The following is a 26,044-nucleotide window of genomic DNA, read 5'->3' on the forward strand; positions in this document are numbered from 1 at the left end:
GAACTGGTTGAATCTTCCTTGAGTATCTTTTACAAAGGAACTGTAAATTAATTGAGAATATATTCAGCAGGAAGGGTGACAAGATAATTAACAAGGCTGAAGATTCTCAGGTATTGGTGTAACTATATGCATGGTCATTGGTTGGTCTGCAGAGTTGTCAGGCTGTATCAGTATTTCCCCAGTTTGGTGGGAGTAATTTTGACGTAAAAATATGATAAATGGGTATGGTACCTGACTGCATTCAAACCCCCCTCTGCTGCTCTGCACTCTGCAGGTTAATTCAAGTGACCGTCTCTGTTTCTAGGGCTGGCTGTGTGAACTGCTCCGCTGGAAGGAGAACCCCAGCCCAGAAAACCGCACCCTCTGGGAGAACCTCTGTACCATCCGCCGCTTTCTGAACCTTCCCCAGCACGAGAGGGATGTGATTTATGAGGAGGAGTCAAGGCATCATCACAGTGAGCGCATGCAGCACGTGGTCCAGCTTCCCCCCGAGCCAGTGCAGGTGGGTGTCCCCTTCTCCCCAGAACCTGAGCAGAGCTGTTGGTGCCAGTAGCTGTGGAGGGTCAAAGAGGGACACCGCATCAGCCTCCCCTCGGAAGGGGTCTCGTGCCATGTCCCCCAAATCAGAGGGCCCCATTTTCGGTGGGCGCAGTGTGTGTGTGCATCTGCACACATGCTCTCTCTCTCTCACACACACACAAATGACTGAGACGTCGAATCCAAGGGCAGCTGCTTTCCTGAGAGCATTTTACGTGTGGGATTGTGAAGCCAGAGCACTCGTGGAGAATTAAATCTCCCAATTAGAAACCATAGTTCATTGTTTCCATCAGTTCATTTTCTAAAGAAAAAACTCTGAAGTAGCCAATGAATTGATCCAGAATTCCTCAAGGAATGTTTCATTAGGCTGAGGAAAAGAAATATCCACATGAGCTAGGGAACTCAGTTAAACCGTTGAGAGAAATGGTGATAGATTCTTAGTATTTTTAGATGAATTCCTGCTGTCTTTGATTTTCTCTCTTTTAGAAATCTACCTTCATTTGGGTTGCATGTTTTGTTTGCTTAAATGTTTGCTCTCATTGAGAGAAATAACATTTCTTTCTGAAAGTCATTGATTTTAACTACTGACTCTTGCTGTAGTCTAAAGTCAGTTACTTTCAGGAAGAAATATCAACGAGGGTTTCTACGGTTACACCCCTTCACATTGTGCCACAGATTGTTTTGATGGACTGTGAGATTTGTCCTCCTGCCCAATACCACCAATCCCAACTGCCACCAAAGAGGGTCCTTTAAGGCCTGTCTGAATTTCCTTGTGTGTAGCAAGAAGAGGACCACTGAGGCAGGCCTGCATGCATGAGTGCACGTGTGTGAAGAATGGAAGATGTGGATGAAGGAAGAGTGGGACGTGGTATCTTGATTGGATAGCATAGGAGAGGTGATGAAGGACACAGTGAAATGCTCTACCTGAGGTTTCCTGTCTCCTTTCCCCTTGCTCCACCCTCATGTGCAGGGGGAGAAGCCGGAAGCCAGTGGGGCCATTATATCACTTTTCATCCAGATATTGACATCTCAGTCAGTGCTCTCATTGGTCACTTTCCAAAGGCACAGAGTGAATCGCCCAGATCATTAGACTCATGAGTGCATAGAGCTATGAGCACCCGCAGGAGTCTCTTATAGTATCCACAGTGAACTCAGAGAGGGGAAGTGACAGGGGCTGCTTGGTTAATGAGTGGCAGTGCCCGCTGTTCTGGCTCTGGACTAGTGCTTGGGTGACTCATTCCCCAGAGATGAGCCCCAAGACTACTCTTCAGGACCAGCCTCTCCCTTCCCTCTCTTGTCCTTTCTTGGCTGGGGCCTCATCCAAACACTGGGGTACCCCCCTGTAGATAAGGAGACCAACATGCTAAGTCACATATAGCAGGGGTTTTTAGATTTTGAGATTCAGTAGAAATTAAAATTAAAGAGGGTGCCATTGTAGGTTCACCAGCCTTTTATTATGGAAAATAAGTTTATTCAAAAAATTCAAGGGATGCTCATATTTATTATCCATATATTTCATACATTTAAATACCCTTTAATAACAAATTAATGAAAAGGATAGCCTCTGGCAAAATATCTTACAAATGTATATGTCCAGTCATATGAAAAACTCACCATCACCCTGTTTTTCTCATTTTGGTGTGAATTGATCCAAACTTCTGTATTGAACCAACACAGGGCCAACGACTAGCTTCAGGAGACCACCGACTTTGTGTGGACTTTTCATTCAGGGTCCACCTTAGTCAATGCAGGCAAGGTTTGGAACAGAACAGGAGTGAAAAATTGATTTATCAGAGACATTTATAGAGTTTCTTTTTTATCACAGGATGATGACAAAGTTGAAAATTTAGAGAAGTTTGAGATAAGAATACTAATACCTATTCTCCATTAAAATACGGACCTCCCTTCATTTGGTTGATGGCTCCTGTATATTCCCGTCTCCACCCTTTGTCCAGAAATTCTCGTCTCTTTGTGTTTAGGTAGCTAAAAGGATATTCAGCATCATATTTTGTCTTTTAACTGACTAGTCTGAGTAAAGTAAATCTTAGAAGCAGACAGTCAATTGATTTATGAGTTTTATTACCTTTTATGTTAGTATGTCAGAATTAGAGTGTGCTAACAGTAATCACTAAGAAAGAGTCAGTCTGTAATTTTCCTTTTCAGTTTTGAGCATTTTGTGGCTATTACCATTAACTTCTGATATCACTAAGAGAATTCATATTCCCATCACTCAGCTCTTAGCTAAAGAGTTGACAAGCAAGGTAATTTTCTCTACACTGACTTTGTCTTAGCCATTGACCATGATCCCATAACAACTGTAAAAATCGTTAGTACATCACTGTTTTTTTTTTTTTTACATTGTGCCCATCTCCCAGTGACACTGCTTTGAATGCTGCATTTCTTTTTCACGATATGAAAAATGAAGAGAACTTGAACTACCCAGCAGAACTTTTGAGACTGGAGAATAGAGTTAGCACAGCCTCTGTGACCTGGGAAGGACTGTATTCAAAAAGGTCCCAGACTACTAAAAAAATATATGTAATTGTCCAAAAGTTAAGCCATTGGACTCAGGGTTGGGATTCACTTGTGCCCCTGTATCAATTAAAATTTTAGGAAGATATAATTGCTTACATGTTTTAGGAATTAAAAAATTCATATGTTGGTAATATTAGTTTGGTGATGTTACATTTTGTCTAATTAGGCAGAAAATGCGCCATTATTAAATTGTTAAGTATGGGTGAAATCAGTGATTATTAAGAGTCTGATTATATAGCATATTAAAATGCACACAGAAGTCCAACCCACTTGTGGTCATGGAAGAGTGCCATTTACATTTTTTTAAGTAGTTAGGGTACACTATTCCCCAATTTTTCTTAAATTATAAAGACATGAAGCAGTGACCATTGTACATAATTACCCACCAGATTAGTCTGTTGAATTAGGACTTCACAGATGTACTGGATAAAAGAAGGAGCTTGGAATCACCCCCTCCCCAGTCAGTGCTTTCTGTGATGTGAAGTCCCTTAGAGTCAGAGCCTCTTTCCTCATAGAAGGGAGGAAATTTTCCTTGCCCTTTGTTTACAAATAGTTTGCTAGTTGGTAGTCTTATATTGTATGAGGATGTGTTTCTTTTTTTAAGCCCATGAAAGTTTTCAAAAATTCAAGTCCACATTTAGAAATTAGAAGGTTTCATTTAAAATCTGGATTTCATATAACAATCCAGAAATTCAGGAGATCTGACCCACTGGGCCACGTGGCTGGAGCTGACATTCTCTGTTTGGGGCACACACTTGCCGTCATGCTGCAAGATCCCCACTGCCCACATGCTGTTTCCATGCGTGCATGTCCCATCCACTTCGTTCACTTAGGCTGCTCCTGTCCCAGCACTCTGTCCCGGGGAGGTCAGCTCGCCCCATGAGTCCTACATCTGAAGCTGCCACACTAAAGCCACACATGCCTTTGCCCTGTAGTTCTGGTTTCTTCCATAGTAGCCATTGTGTGCCATTTATTTTTATATTTTTAATACCTAAAAGAATCCTCAAAATGCATATTTGTTGGAATTGCCCTTCAGGGATGAAGCTAGGTTATAGTTGGGCTTGGGGCCACTGAGGGGTATAGTCAGCCCGGAGACTTGGGGGTCCTGAAGAATGAGATGTTTTTTCCTTAGGAATTCAGATCTCTCCAGGTGATGTAGATTCGATGTCATATGGAATTACATGGTTTCTCCAGTTTTCTTTCAGGTATTCTAAGTCTCTTTCGAAACCCCCATTTAAGTTCCTGCTCTCTAGAAGGGGACTTTCTAGGCTCTGAACATACTTTGTAAACCAGATTCACCTACACTAAGGACCTTCAGTGGGGGCAGTGTTGCCCCAGGGAGTAAAAATTGATTCCTAGGGAGCATAAAAATCTTGTTTACAATTGTTTACTGCCCTCCAAAGGAACATAGTACATAAAGAGATATTCTGTATATCTGATATTAAAATTTAATGACGTGGGGGGAAATGATTAGGGGAAAATGCCTAAAAAGGTCCTTTGGGGAATAAAAATGTTGCACAATGCTAATATACGTAATATTTCTAGTTCATGTATGGATAGTGCAAAGAAGACCAACATAGGTGAGATGAAATGGTATGACAAACTAAAACATTCCATAAAAAAGATGAAATAAATTCCACTTTTCACACCAAAAGGTTGAAGACAAAATTATTTCTTGTGGTTGTAGTGATTTTCCCCCTAGTGGTTATTATGACCTGAGGCCCTATAGTGAATGGATATCCTCAACTTAGAATCAAAAACTAGTTAGGTCAGGGTATTCAATATTACCAACTCCATTCTACAATTGGAAAAACTGGAGCAGAGACGAAGAGCCTTGCCTGAAGCCAGAATCGCCAGCTGAATGAAAACACAGGCGTTTTTGGCATCCAGTCTTTCCTCTGACCACACTTCTCCCTTAATGCAGTAGAGAAGAGAGGACATTGCTCATGCTGTGACTAGGTCACTGAGTGGGGCTGATTGGGGAGCATTTGCCAAATCGTTCATGTCTGTGTAGTTTGTGCTTTATTGCTTTATTATATTTCCACCACAGTGTTTCCATGGGTTATTTTGTAAGTTCAGGAATTCTGAGCTTGCTGCTCTGTGGTTTCCTGACAAGTACTTGTTTTAAAATTCCATGCCGTATGCTGAGTAAGAATGTGAGACCTGGTGGATGACAGCTGACACCAACCTTATACCTCGGCTCGTCTGGATTGCTGCCACTCAGGGGACTCTCAGCATTTTCTAAGCTACCGAATCCCTGTGCTGATGTCAACCAGTGGTTCTCAACCGGGGTGGTTTTGCCCCCATGGGATATTTGGCAGTGTCTGGAGACATTTTTGGTTATTATAACTTGGGGATTCTACTGATATCTGCTGGGTGTAGGCCAGGGATGCTGTCAAATGTCCCGTAATGTACACGACAGCCCCTCTACCAAAGACTTATCTGATCTAAAAATGTCAATAGTGCTGGGGCTGAGAAACTGTGTAGAAACCCCACCAAGATGGACGGGGGAGTCTTCTTCACGTGTGAGACACTAAAGCTTAGAGAAGTTTAGTAACCTGTTCAAAGTGGGACCCTAAATCCACATTTGTCTACCTTCAGAGTCTGACTTTTTGCCTGTGCTAGAAAGAACTCCTAAACATGCAGTAGCCAGCCTTCGCTGAATACTTGCTGTTAGCTGTCTGATATTAGGCAAAGCCGTTTATGTACATCAGTTAATTTTTAATCATTCTACTGAATAGATCTAGTTTTGTTAGCTTCTTTTTTACAGGATATTCAATGCAGTGAAACCTGTAGCTCATCAGTGTGGTGTCAAAGAATCATTATGACTGAAATTTTCACTTTTCATTAAGCTTCTTTGGCACTTTTGAAATAGCTTTGGAATGTGACTCTCATTGCTAATGTTTAAGCATATTTGAAATCTATGATTAAGCCCTGAGAATTTGATCATGGCTTTCTGCTTCAGCTGTAGGTATATTATGATTTGTGAATTTGCTTTCAAAAGGACACTAAGAAAATAAATAGGTAATTAATTAATCAATTAAGGAGGTTTACAAATTCTTTAACCGGGATACTAGAATTTCTCCCATCTTGGATTCATTCTAAGCTCTTGTTCAAAGCCTACTGTCTGAATGTGGCTCTAGAGATTTGAAACTCTACCCTAGTCGTGAGGAAATGTGCAGATAGACACTTGCCGTTTTACATGAAGTATTATAGCAATTGGGTATATGTAGGTCCTCGCTTGGGAAAACTTTGGGAGTCCCCCTGACCATCAGTCAGGAGCCATACTAGCCGTTTTCATATTAACATTATGCTATCCTGCATGCATTTATTCAACTTGGCGAGCGCTCCTCATTTCTTTGTTACCAGTAAGCCTTTCAGCATATCCAAATTTTTAAATTTGTCCCAGGAATATAGAAAGATTTGGAGGTCATTAACAACTAACTCTTTTTATTCTAGAACATGGACATTTCCATCTCAGGTTCAGCTTCTTCCAAAGTGTAGTGAACAGGTTTCTCTTGGTGGTGATGTAAAAAAGTTGAATAACCTTAGAGTTGGTAGCCAATAGATTGGACATTAACTATGGCTTTGTTTTCTAGAGATTTAAGCAATTTGCATGTCTACTTTTTAAATTTAAAGTCTCTTAAAGTATTTTTTTTTCTTTTGTAAGACAGAAATTCCAGCTTAATTATTGAAAATACATTAAAAGAAATTGAGGATGAAAGAACTTCATGAAAATCCAGGTGTAGAACTGTGAATATTGGTAGGTTTCTCTGAACCTAGGACTTGGAATTCAGCAGCTGCGGTTCGTGGATTCACCCCCTCCTTTGCAATCCTGAGTGTAACATACCCCCCCCCCATATCAGTGTCTTCTTGCTATCAGTCTTTCTTTCCACTGTCATCTGATTTACCATTTACTCTATATTTTGTCTACCATATGACTTCCGCTTACTACACATAGTTTCTCTGGATTACAATTCTGCCTTCTCAAAACCTTAGCCTGCCCACAACCTCTGCTCTACCTCATGACTTTTTTGTATGCCTTTAGCAAATCCAGCTTCTCTTACCCACTCCCTATTTACTACTTTAAATTCTTATAAGTGAGAAATTGACTGGTCTCCCTTATCCCCAGGAAGGCAAACTTTCTTGACACTGAATTTCCAACCAGTAATGTGAATGCTTAGTTTGGAAGTCACTGCATTTTAGAGAAAGCTTTTTGGGCAAAGAGCTAGCTGGCTGCAGGCCACCTACAGGTAACCTGTGAATGGTCTGTCATTGGGCTGGAAAGTTAAGGTTGTCCCGGAGCCCTGCGTTTCTCAGGGTAGATGGCAGCAGGTATGATTAACAAGTCTAATATAAAATTCTCATATCAAGGGAGATTTATATGCTTCTTTAAATGTAAAGTGCTGTGGACATGTAAGCAGTAGGAAACTGATGCCTAAGAGTGATTTTAAGTTTGTGTGTATCCAAAATATTATGCCTTTATATTTCATTGCAGTTTTTCTAACATTTATCATGTACAGCCATGCTTTCAGGCACTGTGCTATAGATCCTGATAGGAATTAAAATTTTGTAGTAATCTGTCCTGGGTCTGCCTATTTACTGCTTTAAAGCAGGTTCAACATTTTATTAGGATTATCATTTTAATAATTGGAGTTAGCTTTCTACTTCCCATTCTTCATGGGGTTGTTCTGGTGTTTTTGCCAAGCAGAGCTCACCCTATGAGTGACTAAACCTTCACAACACATCACCTTCCAAGTTAAATACCCAGGGTTAGCTGTTAGTTAGAAGTGAAATGTCCAGCAGCTGGGCTCCACTTCTCCCAGTCTTCTCCTGTCCTGTGGCAACACAGAGAACCTTGGTTTCCTGAGTAGCTTTCTCTTCCATAATTGCTGTGTTCTTTAAATACTTGTCTAATTGCATCTTTGAGAGGCAGCACAATCTCTTTAGCTCATGCTGTGAGTTACTGATATACTCCTTGTTTTTCAGATCCTAAAACTGAGTAGAAGGCACTTTGCCCAGTGCCCCTCTATAGGTGAAGGGAAGAAGCAGGGATTAGCTGTGTTACTTACATTGGGACAAATACTCCTCACTCATACGAGTTTCTGCACTGCTAGTGCTCAGACACCACTAACATCATTAATACATTTCTTTATGTCTGTTCTTAAAGGTTTGGGGACAGCAAGGTACTGCTCATGTCATATTCTTTTCCTTCTGGTAAAATTAAGTAAAATCAGGAATATTATAAAACCTTTAGCACCTTGGCCTTTTCTTGATGTTCTGATAGGAAAATGAGAGTAAACTTTTGAACATAAAACTTAGTTGTCTTTTAAATGCTATTGTACATAATGCTTTTGAACATAAAACTTAGTTGTCTTTTAAAAAATATGCTTTTGAACATAAAACTTAGTTGTCTTTTAAAAAATATATATTGCCATGGAATAGTTAGGGGATGTTATTGCTATTTATTGCTCTATTGGCCAAGTCAGTGTGGCTATTTTCTCCCTCCCTCCCTACTTCCCTCCTTCTTCCTTCCACTCTCCTTTTTTTCTTTCAAAAATCTGAAACTTTTTTTTAAGCTGAACGGACAATGACTAACAAATTTTGTGACGGGGCAAACTGATTAAACATGAGTAACGTGGAGCAAATTGAGAAGGAGAGGCAAAATGGACCAAGTCAGTGCCTGCATGTGCATCCTGCCTTCTCCCTCACCCACAAAACAACAAACTTAAATTAAGGCACTGTGGCATTGATTTGTCATTGTCCTAATGAAGGGCCTTGCCATATTTCATCTGTGAGAAGGAAAATATCTTCCTTTACATTTTTATAGATATCTTAGCAAAGTCTGGCTTTTGGCAAGGATGATTAAAATTGACTGGTAAAACTGTTTTCAGACCCAAGCTACAGACACAGTTGAGAGGGTGCCATTTTTATTCTCACATTTTTACTTATTTATTCAACAAATATTGGTTGGGCTACTTCACTGTGCCAGGTATCATTCTAGGCACCACATGAATAACAGTACATGAGACAGAATTTCACACGTATTGAGGAGCTTTCCCCTTTACTCACAGAGATTGCATTTTTAAACAGACTTCATTTTTCCTCTGGTTGCCTTGCCTTAATCTAGAATTCAGACTATGATTTAGTGGAATTCATAGGTTGTATTCCTTTCTCTGATCCTGACCTTGGGTGCCATCTCTATGCCTCACTTTCTTTAGCTGTTTCTGGAATGTACTGGCTAATATTTTTAAAACGCATTGAGCCTCTCAGAGATGACATTACCTTAAAAAAATTACTTAAAAAAAAGTGTTTGAAGCTAACAGATCTTCTGAGTCTGTTCTCTAGAGTCCAAAGAACTTCATCTGTGTGGAGAAGCCCTTCTCTGCAGATGTGCATTTCTGTTGCTTCTGCAAAGTCAATGAATACTTTTCACATCAACAATTACCTATGAATGAGAAGCATTCCAGTAGACATTTTAAGGAGGTAGAAGCAGGCTCCCATAGTCCTAGAACAACACATTTTCTGCCACAACAAGCTCATTATTGAGGGACTAGTTCACACACCTGACCCTCCAAAGGCCGCAGCTTTATCAACACCAATGAGCCAGATGGTTGGTTCAAAAGAATGAATTAGCCCATGTTCCAGTGCCAAGTAATAAGGTTGCCACTTGGAGAAATTACCCTGGGTGGAGAGAAAGAACATGATCAGAACAAAAAAAAGAAGTGTCTGTCTGTGTGGTCAGGGTGAAATTAGGAGTGGACATGCTTATTATCCATCTGTTTTTCATCAAAACCGTCTTTAAAAGTGCCACGTGGATCACTAATCTACATATGCAGTTCTTTCTAGAACTATGTTAGTCACTTCTGTAACACATTAGAATCCACAAAGTTGTGAAGATGCAGTGATGATGTTTTAGTCTCTTTGGTCCAGTATTAAATAAGCATTTACCATCACCAGCTCTGTATAGGCTTCCTATGGACTTAAACAAGGGGAATGAAATTTTCTCTGGTCTTGAGTTTCTTGGAGGCTACCAGGGAAATAATACAGACTTTTGTAGAACAGGCTGTGTAGTCATAGGCTGAACAGAGATACAGAATTTGCCAAGGTCTTAAGACAGTCTTTAATGGGTCCCACGTACTGAAAATAATAATGGGTGGTTTTCATGTAAGTGACTCAATTCCTGGCATCACCACCTGGAATTCTACCTCTTTCCCTCCTAGATAAGCAAGTAAACAGGAGAGGAGGTGTGTATGAATAGTGTCACTGTAGAAGGAATAGAATCAGTTCTAATTTACCAAAAACAAAACAAAGATAAAAAAATAAAACATTTGCAAATTTTGCTATTGATGGTAACAAAGTATTTAAAGTGCAATTCACAGCAGATGTGTAAGCCATGGCTCCATGATTGCGTGGCACAGGGTTAAGAACCTGTTGATAGATATAACCATTTGATTTTAGTTTCAAAAAATTGTGATGTCTTGCTCACATAATGGGAGAAACAAACATAAATGCTTCTTTCGAAGTCAGGACCTTCTGATTATAATTTTTAAAAGCACATTTAAGGTTGATGACTGGAATTTGCTTAAATCTGGGTGTAGTTGAAAAGTTCTCAAATACGAAAAATTTTTCTGTGTATGTTTGTTAACCCCTAAGCCTTTCAATTCACTGTTTCAGGAACTGGAGCATCTTGTAAAGAAGGAAACTACTTTCTTTCCTTTTTTAAAAAATATTTATTTATTTATTGGTCTTCATTGTTGCACAGGGCTCTCTCTAGTTGCGGTGAGCGCTGCTCTTCATTGTGGTGCGGTGACTTCTCTTGTTGTGGAGCACGGGCTCTAGGTGCATGGGCTTCCATAGTTGTGGCAGGTGGGCTCAATGGTTGTGGCTCGAGAGCTCTAGAGCACAGGTTCAGTAGTTGTGGTGCACGAGCTTAGTTGCTCCGTGGCATGTTGGATCTTCCTGGCCCAGGGCTCAAACCTGCATCCCCCTGCACTGGCAGGCAGATTCTTAACCACTGCACCACCAGGGAAGCCCCAGAAAGAAACTACTTTCTCTTTCTATTTTCAGTGAACCTTTGACAAAATGGGAAAGAAGATGTTAGGGTAAAGAAAAGGGCCTGTAAGTGACATTGACTCTAGTCACAGGGCTGGGCGTGTGACCTTGGATGAGGAGTTTTATCCCTTAGAATTTCCTTTTACTGTTTTGTAAATTGTAATAATGTGGATTAGGTGATCTCAGAGACTCTTTTGATCTGAAACACTCATTCTGTGGGTTGGTTCATCTATTTCTGATTCCCATTTGAGTATTTTAATGCGAATGTAAAAAACAAAAAATAAAAGAAAAACACATTGTCCCTGGGAGGTTGAAATGCATTTTGGAAAAACAAATTAGCAACAAAATAACAAATTATGAACACCTTATATGGGCTCAGAGAGATCCAGTTGATTTTCTTATGATTGATAGTTATGACAATTATAAGAGAAAGGCAGCCACTGAGTTTTAAACTGTCATAGCCAAACCTACCTACTGTGGCTTCTCAGCTGTTTCTGTTTAGTGTGGAAATCTAATGTAGCTGAAAACTACTGCTGATTTTTATTAAGTTGAAGTCTGGAACTTCCCCTTGTAATGATAGACAAGCATACTTTCAATTAAAGGAAAACTGCCAAAGTCCTGAAATTCATTTATTTTATTATTACTTGGTTTAACCCTAGAAATGGGAGATCAAGCAAACTAGATAGATTTGACAGTTCTGAGGTCACAAGTTCAATTTCCTCACAAGTTGTTTCTAGATCTAATTCACTGCAAATCTTATAACCCTTCGCCTTTTGATGTGAAATCTTTTAGGAAATTGTATATCACATCAAGGTCATCCTAATCACTTTGGGGCTGGGAAAATGACAGGTAAGTTGGGCCAGGTGAAGAAATTCCAGTGACCAAGTCTGGAAAGCATAGGAGGGCCAGGTATCACTTCCTATAGCAGATCAGGGTGTGCTGGAGTAAGCTTACACCAGTTAGCAGTAACTGATGGTTAAGTTTTCGGGAATTTTGGAAGCTGGTTTTTACACTGTTAGTAGAATGGAACTGGGCATGGTTGAGTTATTCACACTACAAGAACTGGCAAGTGATTCAATTGGGGCTTTTTTCTCTAGAAAGCCAGTTATTAAACATTTACCAGCACAACACTGAATAGACTCCAATTAGCTTTTTTTTTTTTTTAAAGCTCTGTGGATATCCACATATTTATTTTTCATAAGTAAGACATGCCAAAAACCATTGAATGAAAGAAAGGTTAGGTGTTTCCAGAACTGAATGGCTGATTGGTATTACAGCTTACTTGATCACCCAGGTATCAAAAATAGTTATATATTTAAAGAGTAGTTGTTTCTACTCTTTCCCCTTCATGCTTTCCTTTAGTTTACATTTATTACTTCGTGTTTATGGCATTTGTCTTTGTATTTCTGTATGTGGTATACAAGGCTAACCTGAGTATCTGGTTAGATTCATTTTGCAGAATCAGAACATGTAGCATAATGAGTCCATAGTCTGGGATTCCCTAGTGCCAAACACCCAACAGATTTGGATAGAAAACAGGGGAAGTTATTTTAACAGAGTTACTTTCCTAGATATGATACAGTGAACCCTGACAGTGCACTTCAAAATGAGGAGTCAATTATTTTTTAAAAGTGCTCTAAACTTAGGGAGCTAAATTCTATGATGTGAATGCTTAAACATATGTGGATATGGAAAGGTCTTCCTATTTCTATTATGATCTAAATGAACAGAATGTGCCAAAGTGAGCATATACTGTTTAAGTGCAATATATACATGCAAATGATTTCTTAAATATAGTTTTTCTCATTTCAGTTTTTTGACAATTCATGTCAACAGTGTACTCAAAAGTGTGGTACTAGAAGAGCAAAAAGGGAATTGTGGTCGACAAATGTCAAATAGTTCCATGAAGGTATGATTTAGGAGTATACTTTTGAGAGAAATCCTTATTTGAGTTTGTGCTTCATGTGAAATGAAAGCCTCCCGAAGAGATAGAGCTAAAATTGTCCAACAGTGTGTGTAGTAAGTTAATACAGTCATTTCCTTAGTAATGAAAGGAGAGAAGCAAATTGACGGATTCGTTTGCTTGTAAAACATAATCTGGATCAAATGCATCAGTATGTTGTATCAGTTGACGATTCTTTGATATATCTTTATTTTAGAACTACTGATGTAGCAGGGGAGAAGTTTCCTTGTCACTTTATTTGCAAGAAATCAACCAGTTTATTTTGAGCTCGTAGAATACATATGCTAGAGATGGCATGCTGTACTTTGCTGATCTCTCCATAGTTGCAGATGTGAAGCAAAACTGTCCAGTACACTCTCTGAACGTGCGATGTCCTCTGTGTTCTGTGTTGCCATTACTCCCACATAGAACGTGTATGTGATCAGTTCCTATTTTATGTCACATTCATCTGCATTTGCAGCATTTCAAAGACTAGTCTGAAACATGTTGGCACAGATGGGGAAAACAGAGTTGCTTATAAGTTCCAGAACTACAAAGACACAGATCAAGCATATGATATTAATAAATAGCTTGGATGGGGGAGGGGAAGGATTGAAAATTAGGTTATTTAGAAAGTTGAAAGCCTCCATTTGTGATCATTACTCTGTTCTTGAAAGGAAATAGGTGGTGGATTTTGTGTTTTGTTTTTTGCTCCAATCTTCACGTTTCCCTCCTCCCCTTTCCTCATGTTTTGAATTAAAATCTAAAGACAGACCGAAAGAGTATATATAACTGCAAAAAGGATGTGGTAAATCATGGCAGAAGTTTATGATCTCACAGACGTGGTGGTGTCAAGGGCTGGAAGACCAAAGGCGAATCCTTAGCTTCCAGTGGATTTACTTGAAATCCCTCACTCTTGTAGCCTATCATGGGTAATAGCATATCATGGATAATTACATTTTTACAAACGGTAGAGAAAATCATTTTGACACACATATAGTATTTTCCAGCCAGACCAGCTTTTCAATCTTTTACAGCTTTCATGCATTAAGGCTCATATTTTCTTTGTTTATTTTTAAAATATTATCATTAATAATAGGTTTGTTCTGTGGTCAACCTCTGAGTAGAAGATACTGAGGTAGACCCTTTTTTCCCTATTTGCCCCAAGTCAAACATTTGATACCTTTTCCTTTATAGAAGTTTGTGCTACTCATGTTTTTCATTTAAAAAGTTATGGCAACCAAATTTTCATGGAGAATTTTAGGAGCTTTGGTCATTTTTCAGCTTATTGCTATGTGAGATAGAATGAATTATGTTTAGTGGCCAATCATGGGCGGGGGCGGGGGTGGGGGGACAGAAGAAGACGTCGTAGAAGAAATACTGTCGTTGATTTCTTTGCGCTATTATGCGATGATGTGAATTCCGAGTGGGTGAAGCTAGAGAAGGTTATCCCCATTAGCCACTCAGAGGTAAGGGTAATTCCAGGGCCCAGAAAAGACTGGGGGACAGTATTCACTTTTCTTAACCCTTTCTGATCAAATGTGGTGTTTCATTTTGAAAATGAAATTAATTCCCCTGAGGCCTTTGAAACTTTAATAATACACAATAAATAAAATCATATCTAATAACTCAACGGTTTCACTTGGCACCATCATCGTTTTCTAGATGTACTGCAACTGCAGAAACATAAATACTTGCAGGCTTCGAAAGCCCAGTTTCTATTTGCTAAATAAACTTGGCTGCTTTAAATTCCTCTGTGTACAGTCATTAATACAGTCCACTTTGACAGCATTTAATTAAAGTGCTTTTCTCTATTAAATTCATTAAAAGTTCTCCCCCCACCCCACAATGGGTATAACCGCTTTCCAGATGCTGAGTGGCTGGGACCTGTGAGGCTCACTTTAAATAACTTCTCATTTCTCTTTGTAAAGTGTTTATTACATTCAATTTAGAAACTGTTAAATATGACTTAGAAAGAAAGTCAGATTCCAGGACGTGCTTCCCATCCCTTCAGCATGTCTTAAAAAAAATTAGTTTAACTCATCTGAAAAAGCATTTATTATGTGCATATTTTTCTTATACTGTGTCAACATTCCTAGGCACTTAAGCTGGGAGGTAATAAAGATATGATTTCCATATCAGGGTTGGCAAATTTGCATTCGTTCTCATCAGGTCTTGGCTTGAATACCTTTTCCTGCAGGTTCAGAGAGAGTGAGCTGAACAGTCCAGTATTAATAGATTATTGACAGTTTAATATCTTGGCACCTACTTAGCCCATGAAGTATAATAACCAGGAAGCTGTCTGATATGAAAGCAGTCAATAATATTTTCAATCAAAACCTTTCAGTTAATTGCTGGTTGACCTTAGAGATTTTCTTTAGGCAATGTCGTCTTCAGTTTAGACCAAAAGGATCATACTGATTTGTAGAGTTTATTCAGATGATTATTTAATATCCATTGCTCCAGTATATGTGGTAAAATTTGCCTTTTGTGTGTCTACCAAATGAATTGTCTTTTTGGCAGTGCTTTTCACAAATATTCCCTTTACCAGCTCTACTTTGAAAATATCTCATTAAATCTGTTCTCTTCTCAGAAATAGAAAGTTGGGAATCTTGAGGGAACACATGATCAAGTGTTTTAATATGATAATAGAGTTTTGATAGAATTCTTTGCTCAGTCTGGAATTATAATTCCAACAGAGAATCTGACAAAGCTAAAAAGTATGCTCTCAGTAAGGGTAATTATGTAATACCTTAAAAGCACTGCACCTTAAAACAAAAATGTTCTTTAATGCCAAAATGCTTTTTTGGTCTCCGTAAGTATACATAAGATGGCTTATATTTAGTTTCTAGATTTTTTTTATGAATTTTTTTCTCAGGGATTTATTTAGTTTTAGTTGGATGTTTCTAAAAACAAATTTTAATAATATCTAAATAAGCTACAAAGGTGGTCAAGAAGCAACAAAGGCCATTTCTGGCCCTAACTTTAAACCATTGGCCTTACTCGCTTTGGATTGTGTGGTGTTGGAACTACAGTGGTTGACTCAAAGTGGGGGCAAAAATAAATACTTTAAATTAATTTTGTTACTTTTCTTTCTTTGTTGGCTCTTCACACACAACTTAACTTCATCCTTTCTACTCTAAGGATAATCATTTTGGCATTTAATATTTGTTTTGGAAAAGACCTGCAGTACTTTCCATAGCATTGTGCAGACAGGCAGCATGTCTTCGCATTTCACACGGTCGAGGGCCGTTACTATCTCAGGCTTTTATTCTGATACACGTGATCCATTTTAAAGCAAATACATCTAGTTTTTGTAATTTTTCAAAGGTTCCCTTTCTTTGGGTTGTATAGATTCCCTCATTGTTATTTGTTGTTTTGCCTCCAGCAGCTTTTCTTGTCCTAGAAACTGTCTGCTACAGGCCTTTTGAATTCTGTTGATAGTATAAATATTTCTGGAGATTGGGGAGGGGGAGAGTGAAGCAAGCTGATGAATATGTCAGTTTTTATCCCTGACAGCAGTGACACCTCAACGTATGTCTCTGAATGTCAGTAATTTTCAATCAGATAATTTGGAGGAGGGGAGCAAGTTAGAGAACTGCCTGAGTCACTGTGTATGGTATTGTTGGCCTATGCAAAGTGTGTGTGTTTGTGAATCTAATAAGTTATTATGAATTAGTGTAATTTAGCCTTTTCAGTACTAAGGGTATTTTTAAATGTGTCTATGTGAACTGGTGACTTTCCCCCCCTTACAGCTATTAGACTTGTTCTAATTTTTAAGAAGACTTTCGGTCTATATAATATGGCTATTACCAATACAGAAGTGTTCTGGAAGTTTTAGGATACATTTTAAGTTTCAACTATTTACTCAAAACACAGCTCCTGACCCTGTGCCAAGTGCTGAGTGTGTGGAGGTAAATGTAATACAGTATCTATCCCTAAGGAGCTCACAGATTTGTGGAGAGACAGGTGTGTGGACAGAAGACTATAATACAGCACGGAAGTGCAAAGAAAGAAAAGCACAAAAGATGGGCACATATGCCCAAAACCTAGTGGGCCGGAGGACCCAGAAGACTTGCAGGAAATAGTGCTGCTCAGGGTCCCTTACAGAATCCTTCACTAGAGAAGCTTTCCAGGTAGAGGGGACAGAGGAGGCAAAGGCACTGAGATGAGGGGGGCAAAACAGCATGAGGGTGGGGACTACAGCTTTTAGAATCTTTGGAGCACAGCCTGAAAAGCAGGGTTGAGGAGCAAGGACGGGGCAGGGTCACATGCTGCGGTCAGGTCATCGAGCTTTCTTGGATATGCGAGAGGCCTTGACCCATCTTAAGACCACTGAAGGCCTTTGGCAAGATGCTCTGTTGGCTGTGGCAGGGAGGCCTGTTGGGAAGTAAACTCATTCAAGCAAGAGATTATAAAGGTCCAAATAACAGCAGTGAGAGTAGAATGGGGAGACGAAAATTAACCCAGGAACTATTTATAAGCAGCACGTGGGATTGGCTAGATGTGGAGGCTCAGATGAGGGGAGGGAGTCAGCGAGAACTCTCAGGTCCTAGCTGGAGCAATTTGGGGGTCTTGGAACACCAATCCAAAGCGTTGATTAATCCCCTGATAATGTCAGTTGTATGTTTGTTTTGTACTGAGTTTTCAGCTATTAAATTAAATCCACCCCTAAGCAGATTCACATTTGGAAGTATAATGACTTGACAGCTCTAGTTTCTGAGGACGACCTACACAGGGTAAGCAAATATGCTTAGAAAAGCCAAGGCAACATGGCACAGAGACAAAATTGGACTTGCTTTGTGAATCTGAGTAGATAAGGATGCTGCATGACTGGCCTCATGGGAATTTAATGGTTCATCTGTAGCTTGGAGACTGGAATCTTTCTTGTGGGAAAAGGAATTGCCAATCCAGTTACTTTGCCCTGGGGAATTAGGAACTGGGATTTCTCTTTCCAGCAACCATCCTTGGTACCCTGGGAGAAAAAGATTTATTTTCTTGAGTAAACCACAGTCTGAATAAGAGTGCCTGGCCTTGTCTGCTTTTCATCTCGCACCTGGTTTACTTACCACCAATTTGAGAAGCAAAAGTTTCTCCATACCTGGTTAGCATTGGTAATATCATTAATGTGGACAATGTGAAACCAGTACCTTCATAATGAATTAAATGTGGTTTCAAATTTAGAAGAATACTCTAAAATTAACCTTTCGGAAGTTTTACCTCACATGATTGAATTTTTCCATGTTTTTTCTCAAAAGAAAATAATAGCAAGGAAGCCAGTCTCTGATGAAATTAAGTGAAAACTAAAGGCTGTGTTTGATACTCTCTCACTTGACACCTTTTCATTGCTAAAGCCACAAGGAATCTTTGCTGACACTCCCTAGAGACCAGTGGCCTTTATCTCAGTCTGAGGAGAAAACCCTTCTTAGATCATTTGACTTTGTTTACCCAGTTTGGATGTTAGGGTATGATAAACCGTAATATGTCTGTGGTGGGGTAATTCTAGATACGTTGTCTTTTACCAGAGTGGTTGATTATAATGCAGTGCTTAAGATTTGCTTTCTATAAAAGGAATATTTGTACTTTTATGTGTTTGATTCACACAGTGCAGTTTTCTCAAGTCCTGTTATTAAGTGGTTACATCCAGAAAGCAAAAAAATATGCTGAGGTAGTATTTTATTGGTGAACATCTAATATTTTCACTAACCATAACTGTCAGATTGTTCTGACTTCTGAGTGCCCCAACTGTAAAAATTATACAGAAAATGTGGCCTCTCGAGGGATTCTGAACAGCCCCATGTGAGACCTCAAACACGTGGATTACCTTCTTTCTTCTTCCCATTCCCCCGCCACCAAGTAAAGAATCTAATCCGAACACCCTTTCTCTTTAAATAATTTAAACACTCGTCTTTAAGAAGCTAAAATGCGGATAACTGCAAGTGCCATTATAATTATGGGAATTTTCATCTTACACGGAATCTTGGCTGAGTTTTTTTCAGGCAAAATCTCTCTTTTTTGTGCTGGCGAATTTTGACAAAATTGGGTATATATATATATATTTTTTAAATGGTATCCAAAAATAGAAAAAGTAAAAACTCCTTTATTACCCACTCAAAATTAACATTTGGGAGAGGAGCTTCTCCATCATGTATTATAATTTTTCTTCACTTGTTTGTCTTCACTTTTAACCATAAACTTGAAACATTGAATAGTTTCCTCTGTCATTTTTAGTGTTATTTTTATATTTTAATTGCAAGATGTTTATTCACACTAAAATGAATTTTTGTTCAAAACTTTGAAACAGAATAATTTTTGTATTTTTCTCAATTTTCCAGCTGAACAGCAGTAAGGGCATATTTGTTACATGTTAGACTCAGAGGTTTGTGATTTGCATGTGAGATCAAAGTTCAATTTTGTGTGTGTATTTTCTCGTCTGAAGAATAAATACAACAGAACCATCACCATTGTGAGATTAGTTAGTTATTGTTTTTAAGAAACAAGTCCAAAAGGTGATGAACCACTTCGAATACATACTAGTTATAGGATTTGAAAACTAAATTTAACATGTGACCCCCCCTCCCCCCGAACTGTACGTAGATCAGGAAGAATGATGCTTTAGTTCAGTGAAGCTTACATAATTTATTGAGAACCTGTGACTTAAAGTGTACATATTCTTTCCCCCGTATTATCTTTGTTTCTCAGTCATTCTTTACCAAATAGGTGTTTTCAAGTCATTTTTATCATTGGATTTCTAAATAGTAAGAGATTTCAAAGTGGTTTAAATTTTGACTCTAGCGCTTTACCTCAGGAATCATCATTTTAAGTCTTCATTCACGTAGTTCTTGGCAGGCTATATGTTGTATGTTCTTATAAAATATATCTATTCTTTACCTCCTTTAACTTAACATGTTTTCACTTAAAAGGAATTGAAACTCTGCTCTGCTTAAACATGTTGGATGAAATTTACTTATCTGAAGCAGTTTCTTTACAAGCACAACTCAGAGATATTGCCGGTTCAGTTCCAGACCACCACAATAAAATGAATATCACAATAAAGCAAATCATGCAAATTTTTTTGGTTTCCCAGTACATATGAAAACGATGTTTACACTAGACTGTAGTCTGTTAAGTGTGCAGTAGCATTTTTCTAAAAAAAAAAAACCACAATGTACATACCTTAATTTAAAAATACTTCACTGCTAAAAATGCTACCTATCATCTGACAGTGTGGGGTTGCCACAAACCTTTAATCTGTGAAAAACGCAATATCTGAGAAATGCAATAAAGTGAAGCTCAATAATGCATTCTATTCTTTTAGGCTTTCCTTGAATCTGTTTCAAAAAGTCAAATTTCAGAGCTTACTGGGTCATGTATTACTGGCATTTGATGAAGTTGTTTTCATTTGGTTTACATTTTACTTCACTTGAGAATTATTTAGCCAGCTGGATTAACTGTTTTAAGAATTCTAATGAATCATTCTTATCCTGAACCTTTGCACATCTTTCTCTCTTGCCCTTTTGCCATTGATGAAGTGTTGTGAATTTCCAGCTTGGTTCTTTTAATACCACTGTGAATTCTAGGTACGCATATCATCCTAACCTTTTACACCTTGATTATCTTTAACTTAATTTTAACTTGATTTAGGAGCTCTTCTTTCATCCTTCAGGTGCAAAAGCCACTCTTTCCTCAGCTATACCCAAGAAACAAGTCATGCAGTCATCCAGAAATCAGAATCCCAGAGGTAACTGTCAGCTCTGGTGATGTTTCTCTTTACTCATTTTAACTCAAATATAAGGTCTTTAAAGACACTTTAATATTACCTGTACCTTGAATCTGATCTTCAAAAGACAGGCCTTCTCTATTAAATTTTAGGCAAAGTTTTGTGTTTTGAGATGACATTGTGCAAGGTGGTAGGAGTGTATGGGAACAGGAGGAAGTGAGTGCTCATGGGTGTCAGGCAAATGGATTGGGGTGGGTGGGCTGGGCGATGGTTTCTCTCAGGAAGAAGGACACATGGTTGTGGCCTGGACTGTCGTGAAGTCTCTTCTTCCTGAATTCTCCCGTGGATTCTGTTATGTTTGTAAATGATTTTGGTCATGTTAAGTTCTAAATGATCAAATAAAACTATTTATCATGTGATGCTGATGAAGTGAAAGTTATAATTGCCATTAGGTTAATATGTCTGTTTTGTCTCTCTTACATTCTAAAAGGGGAAAGAATTGTTTTTTACGTGTCATGGAGTCTCTGATTAAAATATAGCTACTCATCTTGACCCTGCTTAATTTGCTGTCAGCTCATCTCCTTATATTGGAAAAGCAGCTCACCCAGCTACCTCTTAGGGTTTTGCAAATTCTGGCCACTCCCCATAGTCAGATTAATGACTATGACACATTCTTTTTAACCCAAACCATACCAAAGTTGTTGGTATAGTTGTTCTCAATTTGTTACCAAAGAGGAAATGATATAAGCCAAAGGCTGTTTTAAGAGGCTTCCTCTAAACCCCCAAGTTTATTTTAACAGATTATTGTGTCACCATGTTTTTATGCTTTTATCTTTGACCAAAGTGTTTATTTTGAGAAACAATTATTAAGCTGCATTAAAAACATACACGATGTTCCAATACCATCTTAGTTACAATATTAAAGGAAACTCAGACTAAGGCTGGATGAAATTGAACACATATTTCCATGTCAGACTTCCTACTATTTTGCTTGTTTGTATTGATTTCTCTTGACATGGTCTTCTTTTATTAAGCATTACTCTCTCTTTTTCTTTTTTTTTTTTTTGTTCTTATTCTCTCCTCCACCCCCGACCCCCCTGCCCCCCAATCCCCTTCCTATAGCTGTATGTGCTAAGAGCAATTGTAAAAGGAGACCAACTTATATTAAACCTGCCTGGAGTCAGAATGTAATCTAACACCTGTAGTCTGCAATTTGTCATCGCTTCATGGATACTTTTTTTTTTTTAATAACAGATTTCCTGAGTTTTGACCTTAGGATACTGTATAATACAAAAAAAGCAACAAAACTAAACCATGGTTTTTAATAAGTCTTATAATGTTAGGATGTGAAATTACAACCATAAGAGCCAACTCAAGTAACATTTGAAGTTAGAGGTAGTGCTGAGTTGTGTATCGAGGGGAATGTGTTTTACCTGTGAAGATGTTTTTAAGTGATGAAATCAAGAGGCAGGTCATAATACATGTGTACTTTGTCCTACACGCATTCTCTGAGACTTTCCTAAGTGACTGGGATCAAGTAAGGGTGTTTTTAACTGTAAGGTCCATTTTGAATTTTATAGTAAGGTGCTTGGTTTCCATTAGGGGAAAGACATGGCTAGATATTCACTGTGATTCATGTGGTACAGAGTTTTCAAACATTTTGGTGTCTGGATCCCCTTTCACTCTTTCTATTAAGGACTCCAATAACGTGCATATCAATATTTACCATATTAGAAATTAGTTCTGAGAAAACTTTTAAATGTCTCTTTGAAAATAATTATAAATAATATTTGTGTATTTATGTGTAAATGATATATTTTTATGAAGATAACTATGTCTCCAAAACAAAAAAAAAAGAGTGCCATTGTTTTACATATACTTTTGCAAATATATTTAATGTCTGGCTTAATGGAAGACAACTGTATTCTCATAATTGCTTCTGCATTCATTATGATGCAAAGTGTAGTTTTGGTTGAAGTAAATGAAGAAAATCAAGCCTTACACAGACATGCAATTAGAAAAGGAAGGAGTATTTTAATAGTCTTTCCAGGAAATTATGATATTCTTCTTTGATACAAATCTCTACAAGTAGTTTCTTAAAGATTAGTTGCAAAGTGCAATCTAAAATTATATCAGTGAATTTTCACACTTTTTTTACATTATAATTCGTTGTTCTGCCTTGCATCTTGAATGGATTTTCTACCTATTCATAATTTTATAATATCATGCATTGCTCATGTGGAAAATACTGATGCATTGAGTTATTTAGATCTTCTAAATGTTGACACATTTCATTGTATGACAGATTTTTAAAAATTTCTTAAATCACCACCAGTATCATCAGGGAAGTCTTTAAGTATTAGGGAACTGTTAAGCTTTTAGTGGAAGCTACAAGTTTTCCAAAATTCTAATTTTCACTTAAAAGGTAAAATTTAATCATTGGCAACAAATACTACCAGATTTTTTTTAATTGACAGGCTTACTTCATTTTTAAGAAAATGTCTGCCACATACCCAAGTCTGAATAACCATAGTTTGCCTGTTGGTTGTTCTTTCAAGTAAAAATGATATTTATTCCAAGACAGAGGTACTAGTTCAGCTTTCAACTCACATGGTCACACAAATGCTCTTTCTCATGAGAGCCATCTTACTTCAGTATGCCACAGAAGTGCATTGTGTGTACTTCCCAGTTCCTCACACAGACTATTAAAATGAAGTATACTCAAGAGTTGAGATTAATTAATACTACATTACTGCTTCATCAAGGACATTCTTAAATGAAAGTTGCATTTTTACTGGGTGTATGTGGCAGTGAAGAGCACAGCTGCTAGTGAAGTTTGGTGCCACTGAGTTGACTTATGCTAACAGGCCAGCAGTTTCCCCACCATTGCTTTTGTACCATCAGTACAAGGTTTAGCACAAAGAGGCAACTAATGTCTTAGTTTTGCTGTGAAAATAGTTTTGATTCATGGACCTGTTTGTGGGGATATCAGGATTCCCCCAGGGGACCATGGACCATATTTCTAGAACCACTGATAAAGGATGTCATCCTAAGAGGATGCTGGGCTGTGCATATAGAAGCTGTCACCTTGAACAGCATTATGACTGTGAGGTGTAATTCCATGTGACAGATGCTTTAGAGGCAACTTCCAGGTGCTAGGTGCCATGTGGAAAAACAAAGATATGTGCAGTATATGAACGCAAGATATGACAACTTATTGGTGGACTTTCCCCTTTGTAGATTTTTGGAGTGAAAAGGACAGACAAATCTCTGAATTTGTTGCTAATTTTCATAAGTACAGTTATAGAAAACTATAGGAGGCATTACCCTACTGATTCTTAAATCCTGCACTCATTTTTTAAAGAAACTACTTCTGGAAACCTTACTTATGACAAGGACTTTGCTAAGTACTTAGCATGCATTATCTCACTTAATCCTCATAAAACTACAGGGATAATTTTACAGATTAACATACACTGTGGCTCCAAGAAAATACCTTGCTCAGAGTTGTAAGGCTAGTAAGCAGATGTGCTTTTGGGGATAAAGACTGGATTCAAAACCAGAACTTTGTGACCTTATAACTCCTGCTAACAACGTTTACGTAAGAGTGATCTTAAGGATTATGCAATGCCCTGGCATTGTTTTCAACACAAAAACTGGTTAAAAATACACACACACACACGCGCACACACACACATATTTGGTCTCAGATGCCTACTAGATGTAAGTTCCTATCATGAGTGGCAGTCTCTTTACTTTTACAACATAGCTTTGCTAAAAATGAATAATAGCAAGAAAAAACAATAAGTTGCACAGAACAAAAATAGTAACTGGTCTGCAATTAAAGGAAGAGAGAATATGGGATTAATCCAGTGCAGCAGAACAAAGATGTACTGAGCACTTACATGTGCCAATATGCAGCTCACAGTCCAATAGATGAGATAGATGTATAATAGTTAACATTAATTATTAATTACTAATGCTAAATTCTCCCCGCTGAGGTTTTGAGCCAAAATTAATAGTCTTAAGTGCTGATTTTGAAAAAAAGGGAAAATTAGGGAATAGAGCTAGGTTGTTGAAACTTAAGACAAATATCTGTTATATGGTATTTTATATATAGTATATTTTAAAAATAGCATCACTTATTCATTTAACAAATTCTAATCGAGTTATGCATGAGGGCTTGCCAGTTGTTCTAAGCAGTTGTTCTTATTGCCTGTTAAATATATTTTCTCAGGATTTTTAATGGACGAATGCTTTCCTTCTTTGGATCAACTATATCACATTCTGTTATTTTAGATGAGGTAAAATTAAACAAGGAAAAATAATTCTGCTATGAACGCAAATGCAGTTAGAAGTCATCTCCTATTGATGTGCATCACCATGTAGGACCTGAAGCTCTGGTGAGGCTCACTCCTGTGGGTGAGGCTTGTCAGAGAGAGGGGGGTGCGGCCACCTGGGAGCTGATTTTAACCTATTACCTGTTATCACACTGGATCAGCCACCCTCTACAGTCACCTCCTTAATAATTTCTCATTTTCTCTATGTAAAAAAGACCACAAAGTCTTGGCATATTATAAGTAATCCAGTTCACCCCATAATGATACAGTGAATTATATACTTTCCTAAACTTAATCATTCAGGATCTCACTTCCTTCCCTGCAGGCAAAAGCCATTATATTTTACACATGGCTTCCAGCTGGTTTTCATTGAGGCCTTCAAAATCTATTTGAACATTGAGCAGCTTAAGAAGAGCTGGTTTATCTTTCTTAGCTTTTGTCATGGTACCCTTTTGTCCTTGTGTTTTTAAAATTTTCAGTTTTGAAGGCAGAAAAACAACACATATCCTTATTATGATTGTGCTTTGTCACTGGGCAAGGAGGCGTGTTGGGTGTTATTGTGAAGCTGATGTCTCTTTTGAATATATTTACAACCTTTCTTCCTGCATCACCAGCTTCCTGTTCACTTATACACATGTGTGTCACATTTCAGCCAATGAGACTTCAGTGAATAAATAAGAAGGCACTTATTAAACTTTAAATTTCTATTTGAGTCTGTCCTACCCTTAACTTTTTCATCAACACGTAAATGTTGGAAACAGGACTCCTGATTAGAAAGCTTTGTAAATTAATAGGTCCAGTTACTATAGACACTCCAGAAATATTTGATAAATGGAATTTTTTTTCGCTCTTAACCCAAGGTCGATGGTTTTAAACATAATTTCTTTTAGACATGATAAGCAGTTCTGATGAAGA

General features: G+C 38.1%; 1 protein-coding gene across 1 annotated transcript in view; it reads left to right on the plus strand.

Moving 5' to 3' along the window:
- Positions 1-26,044, plus strand: part of SATB2 (SATB homeobox 2) — a 181,366-nt gene that overhangs the window by 147,083 nt on the left and 8,239 nt on the right. Inside the window, exon 10 of the mRNA XM_057745861.1 lies at positions 305-502. Within this exon, the coding sequence (XP_057601844.1) occupies positions 305-502 (198 nt within the window). The remainder of the gene's footprint in view (positions 1-304; positions 503-26,044) is intronic.

Source organism: Hippopotamus amphibius, chromosome 8 (genome assembly GCF_030028045.1).
Source record: "Hippopotamus amphibius kiboko isolate mHipAmp2 chromosome 8, mHipAmp2.hap2, whole genome shotgun sequence".
Lineage (NCBI taxonomy): Eukaryota > Metazoa > Chordata > Mammalia > Artiodactyla > Hippopotamidae > Hippopotamus > Hippopotamus amphibius.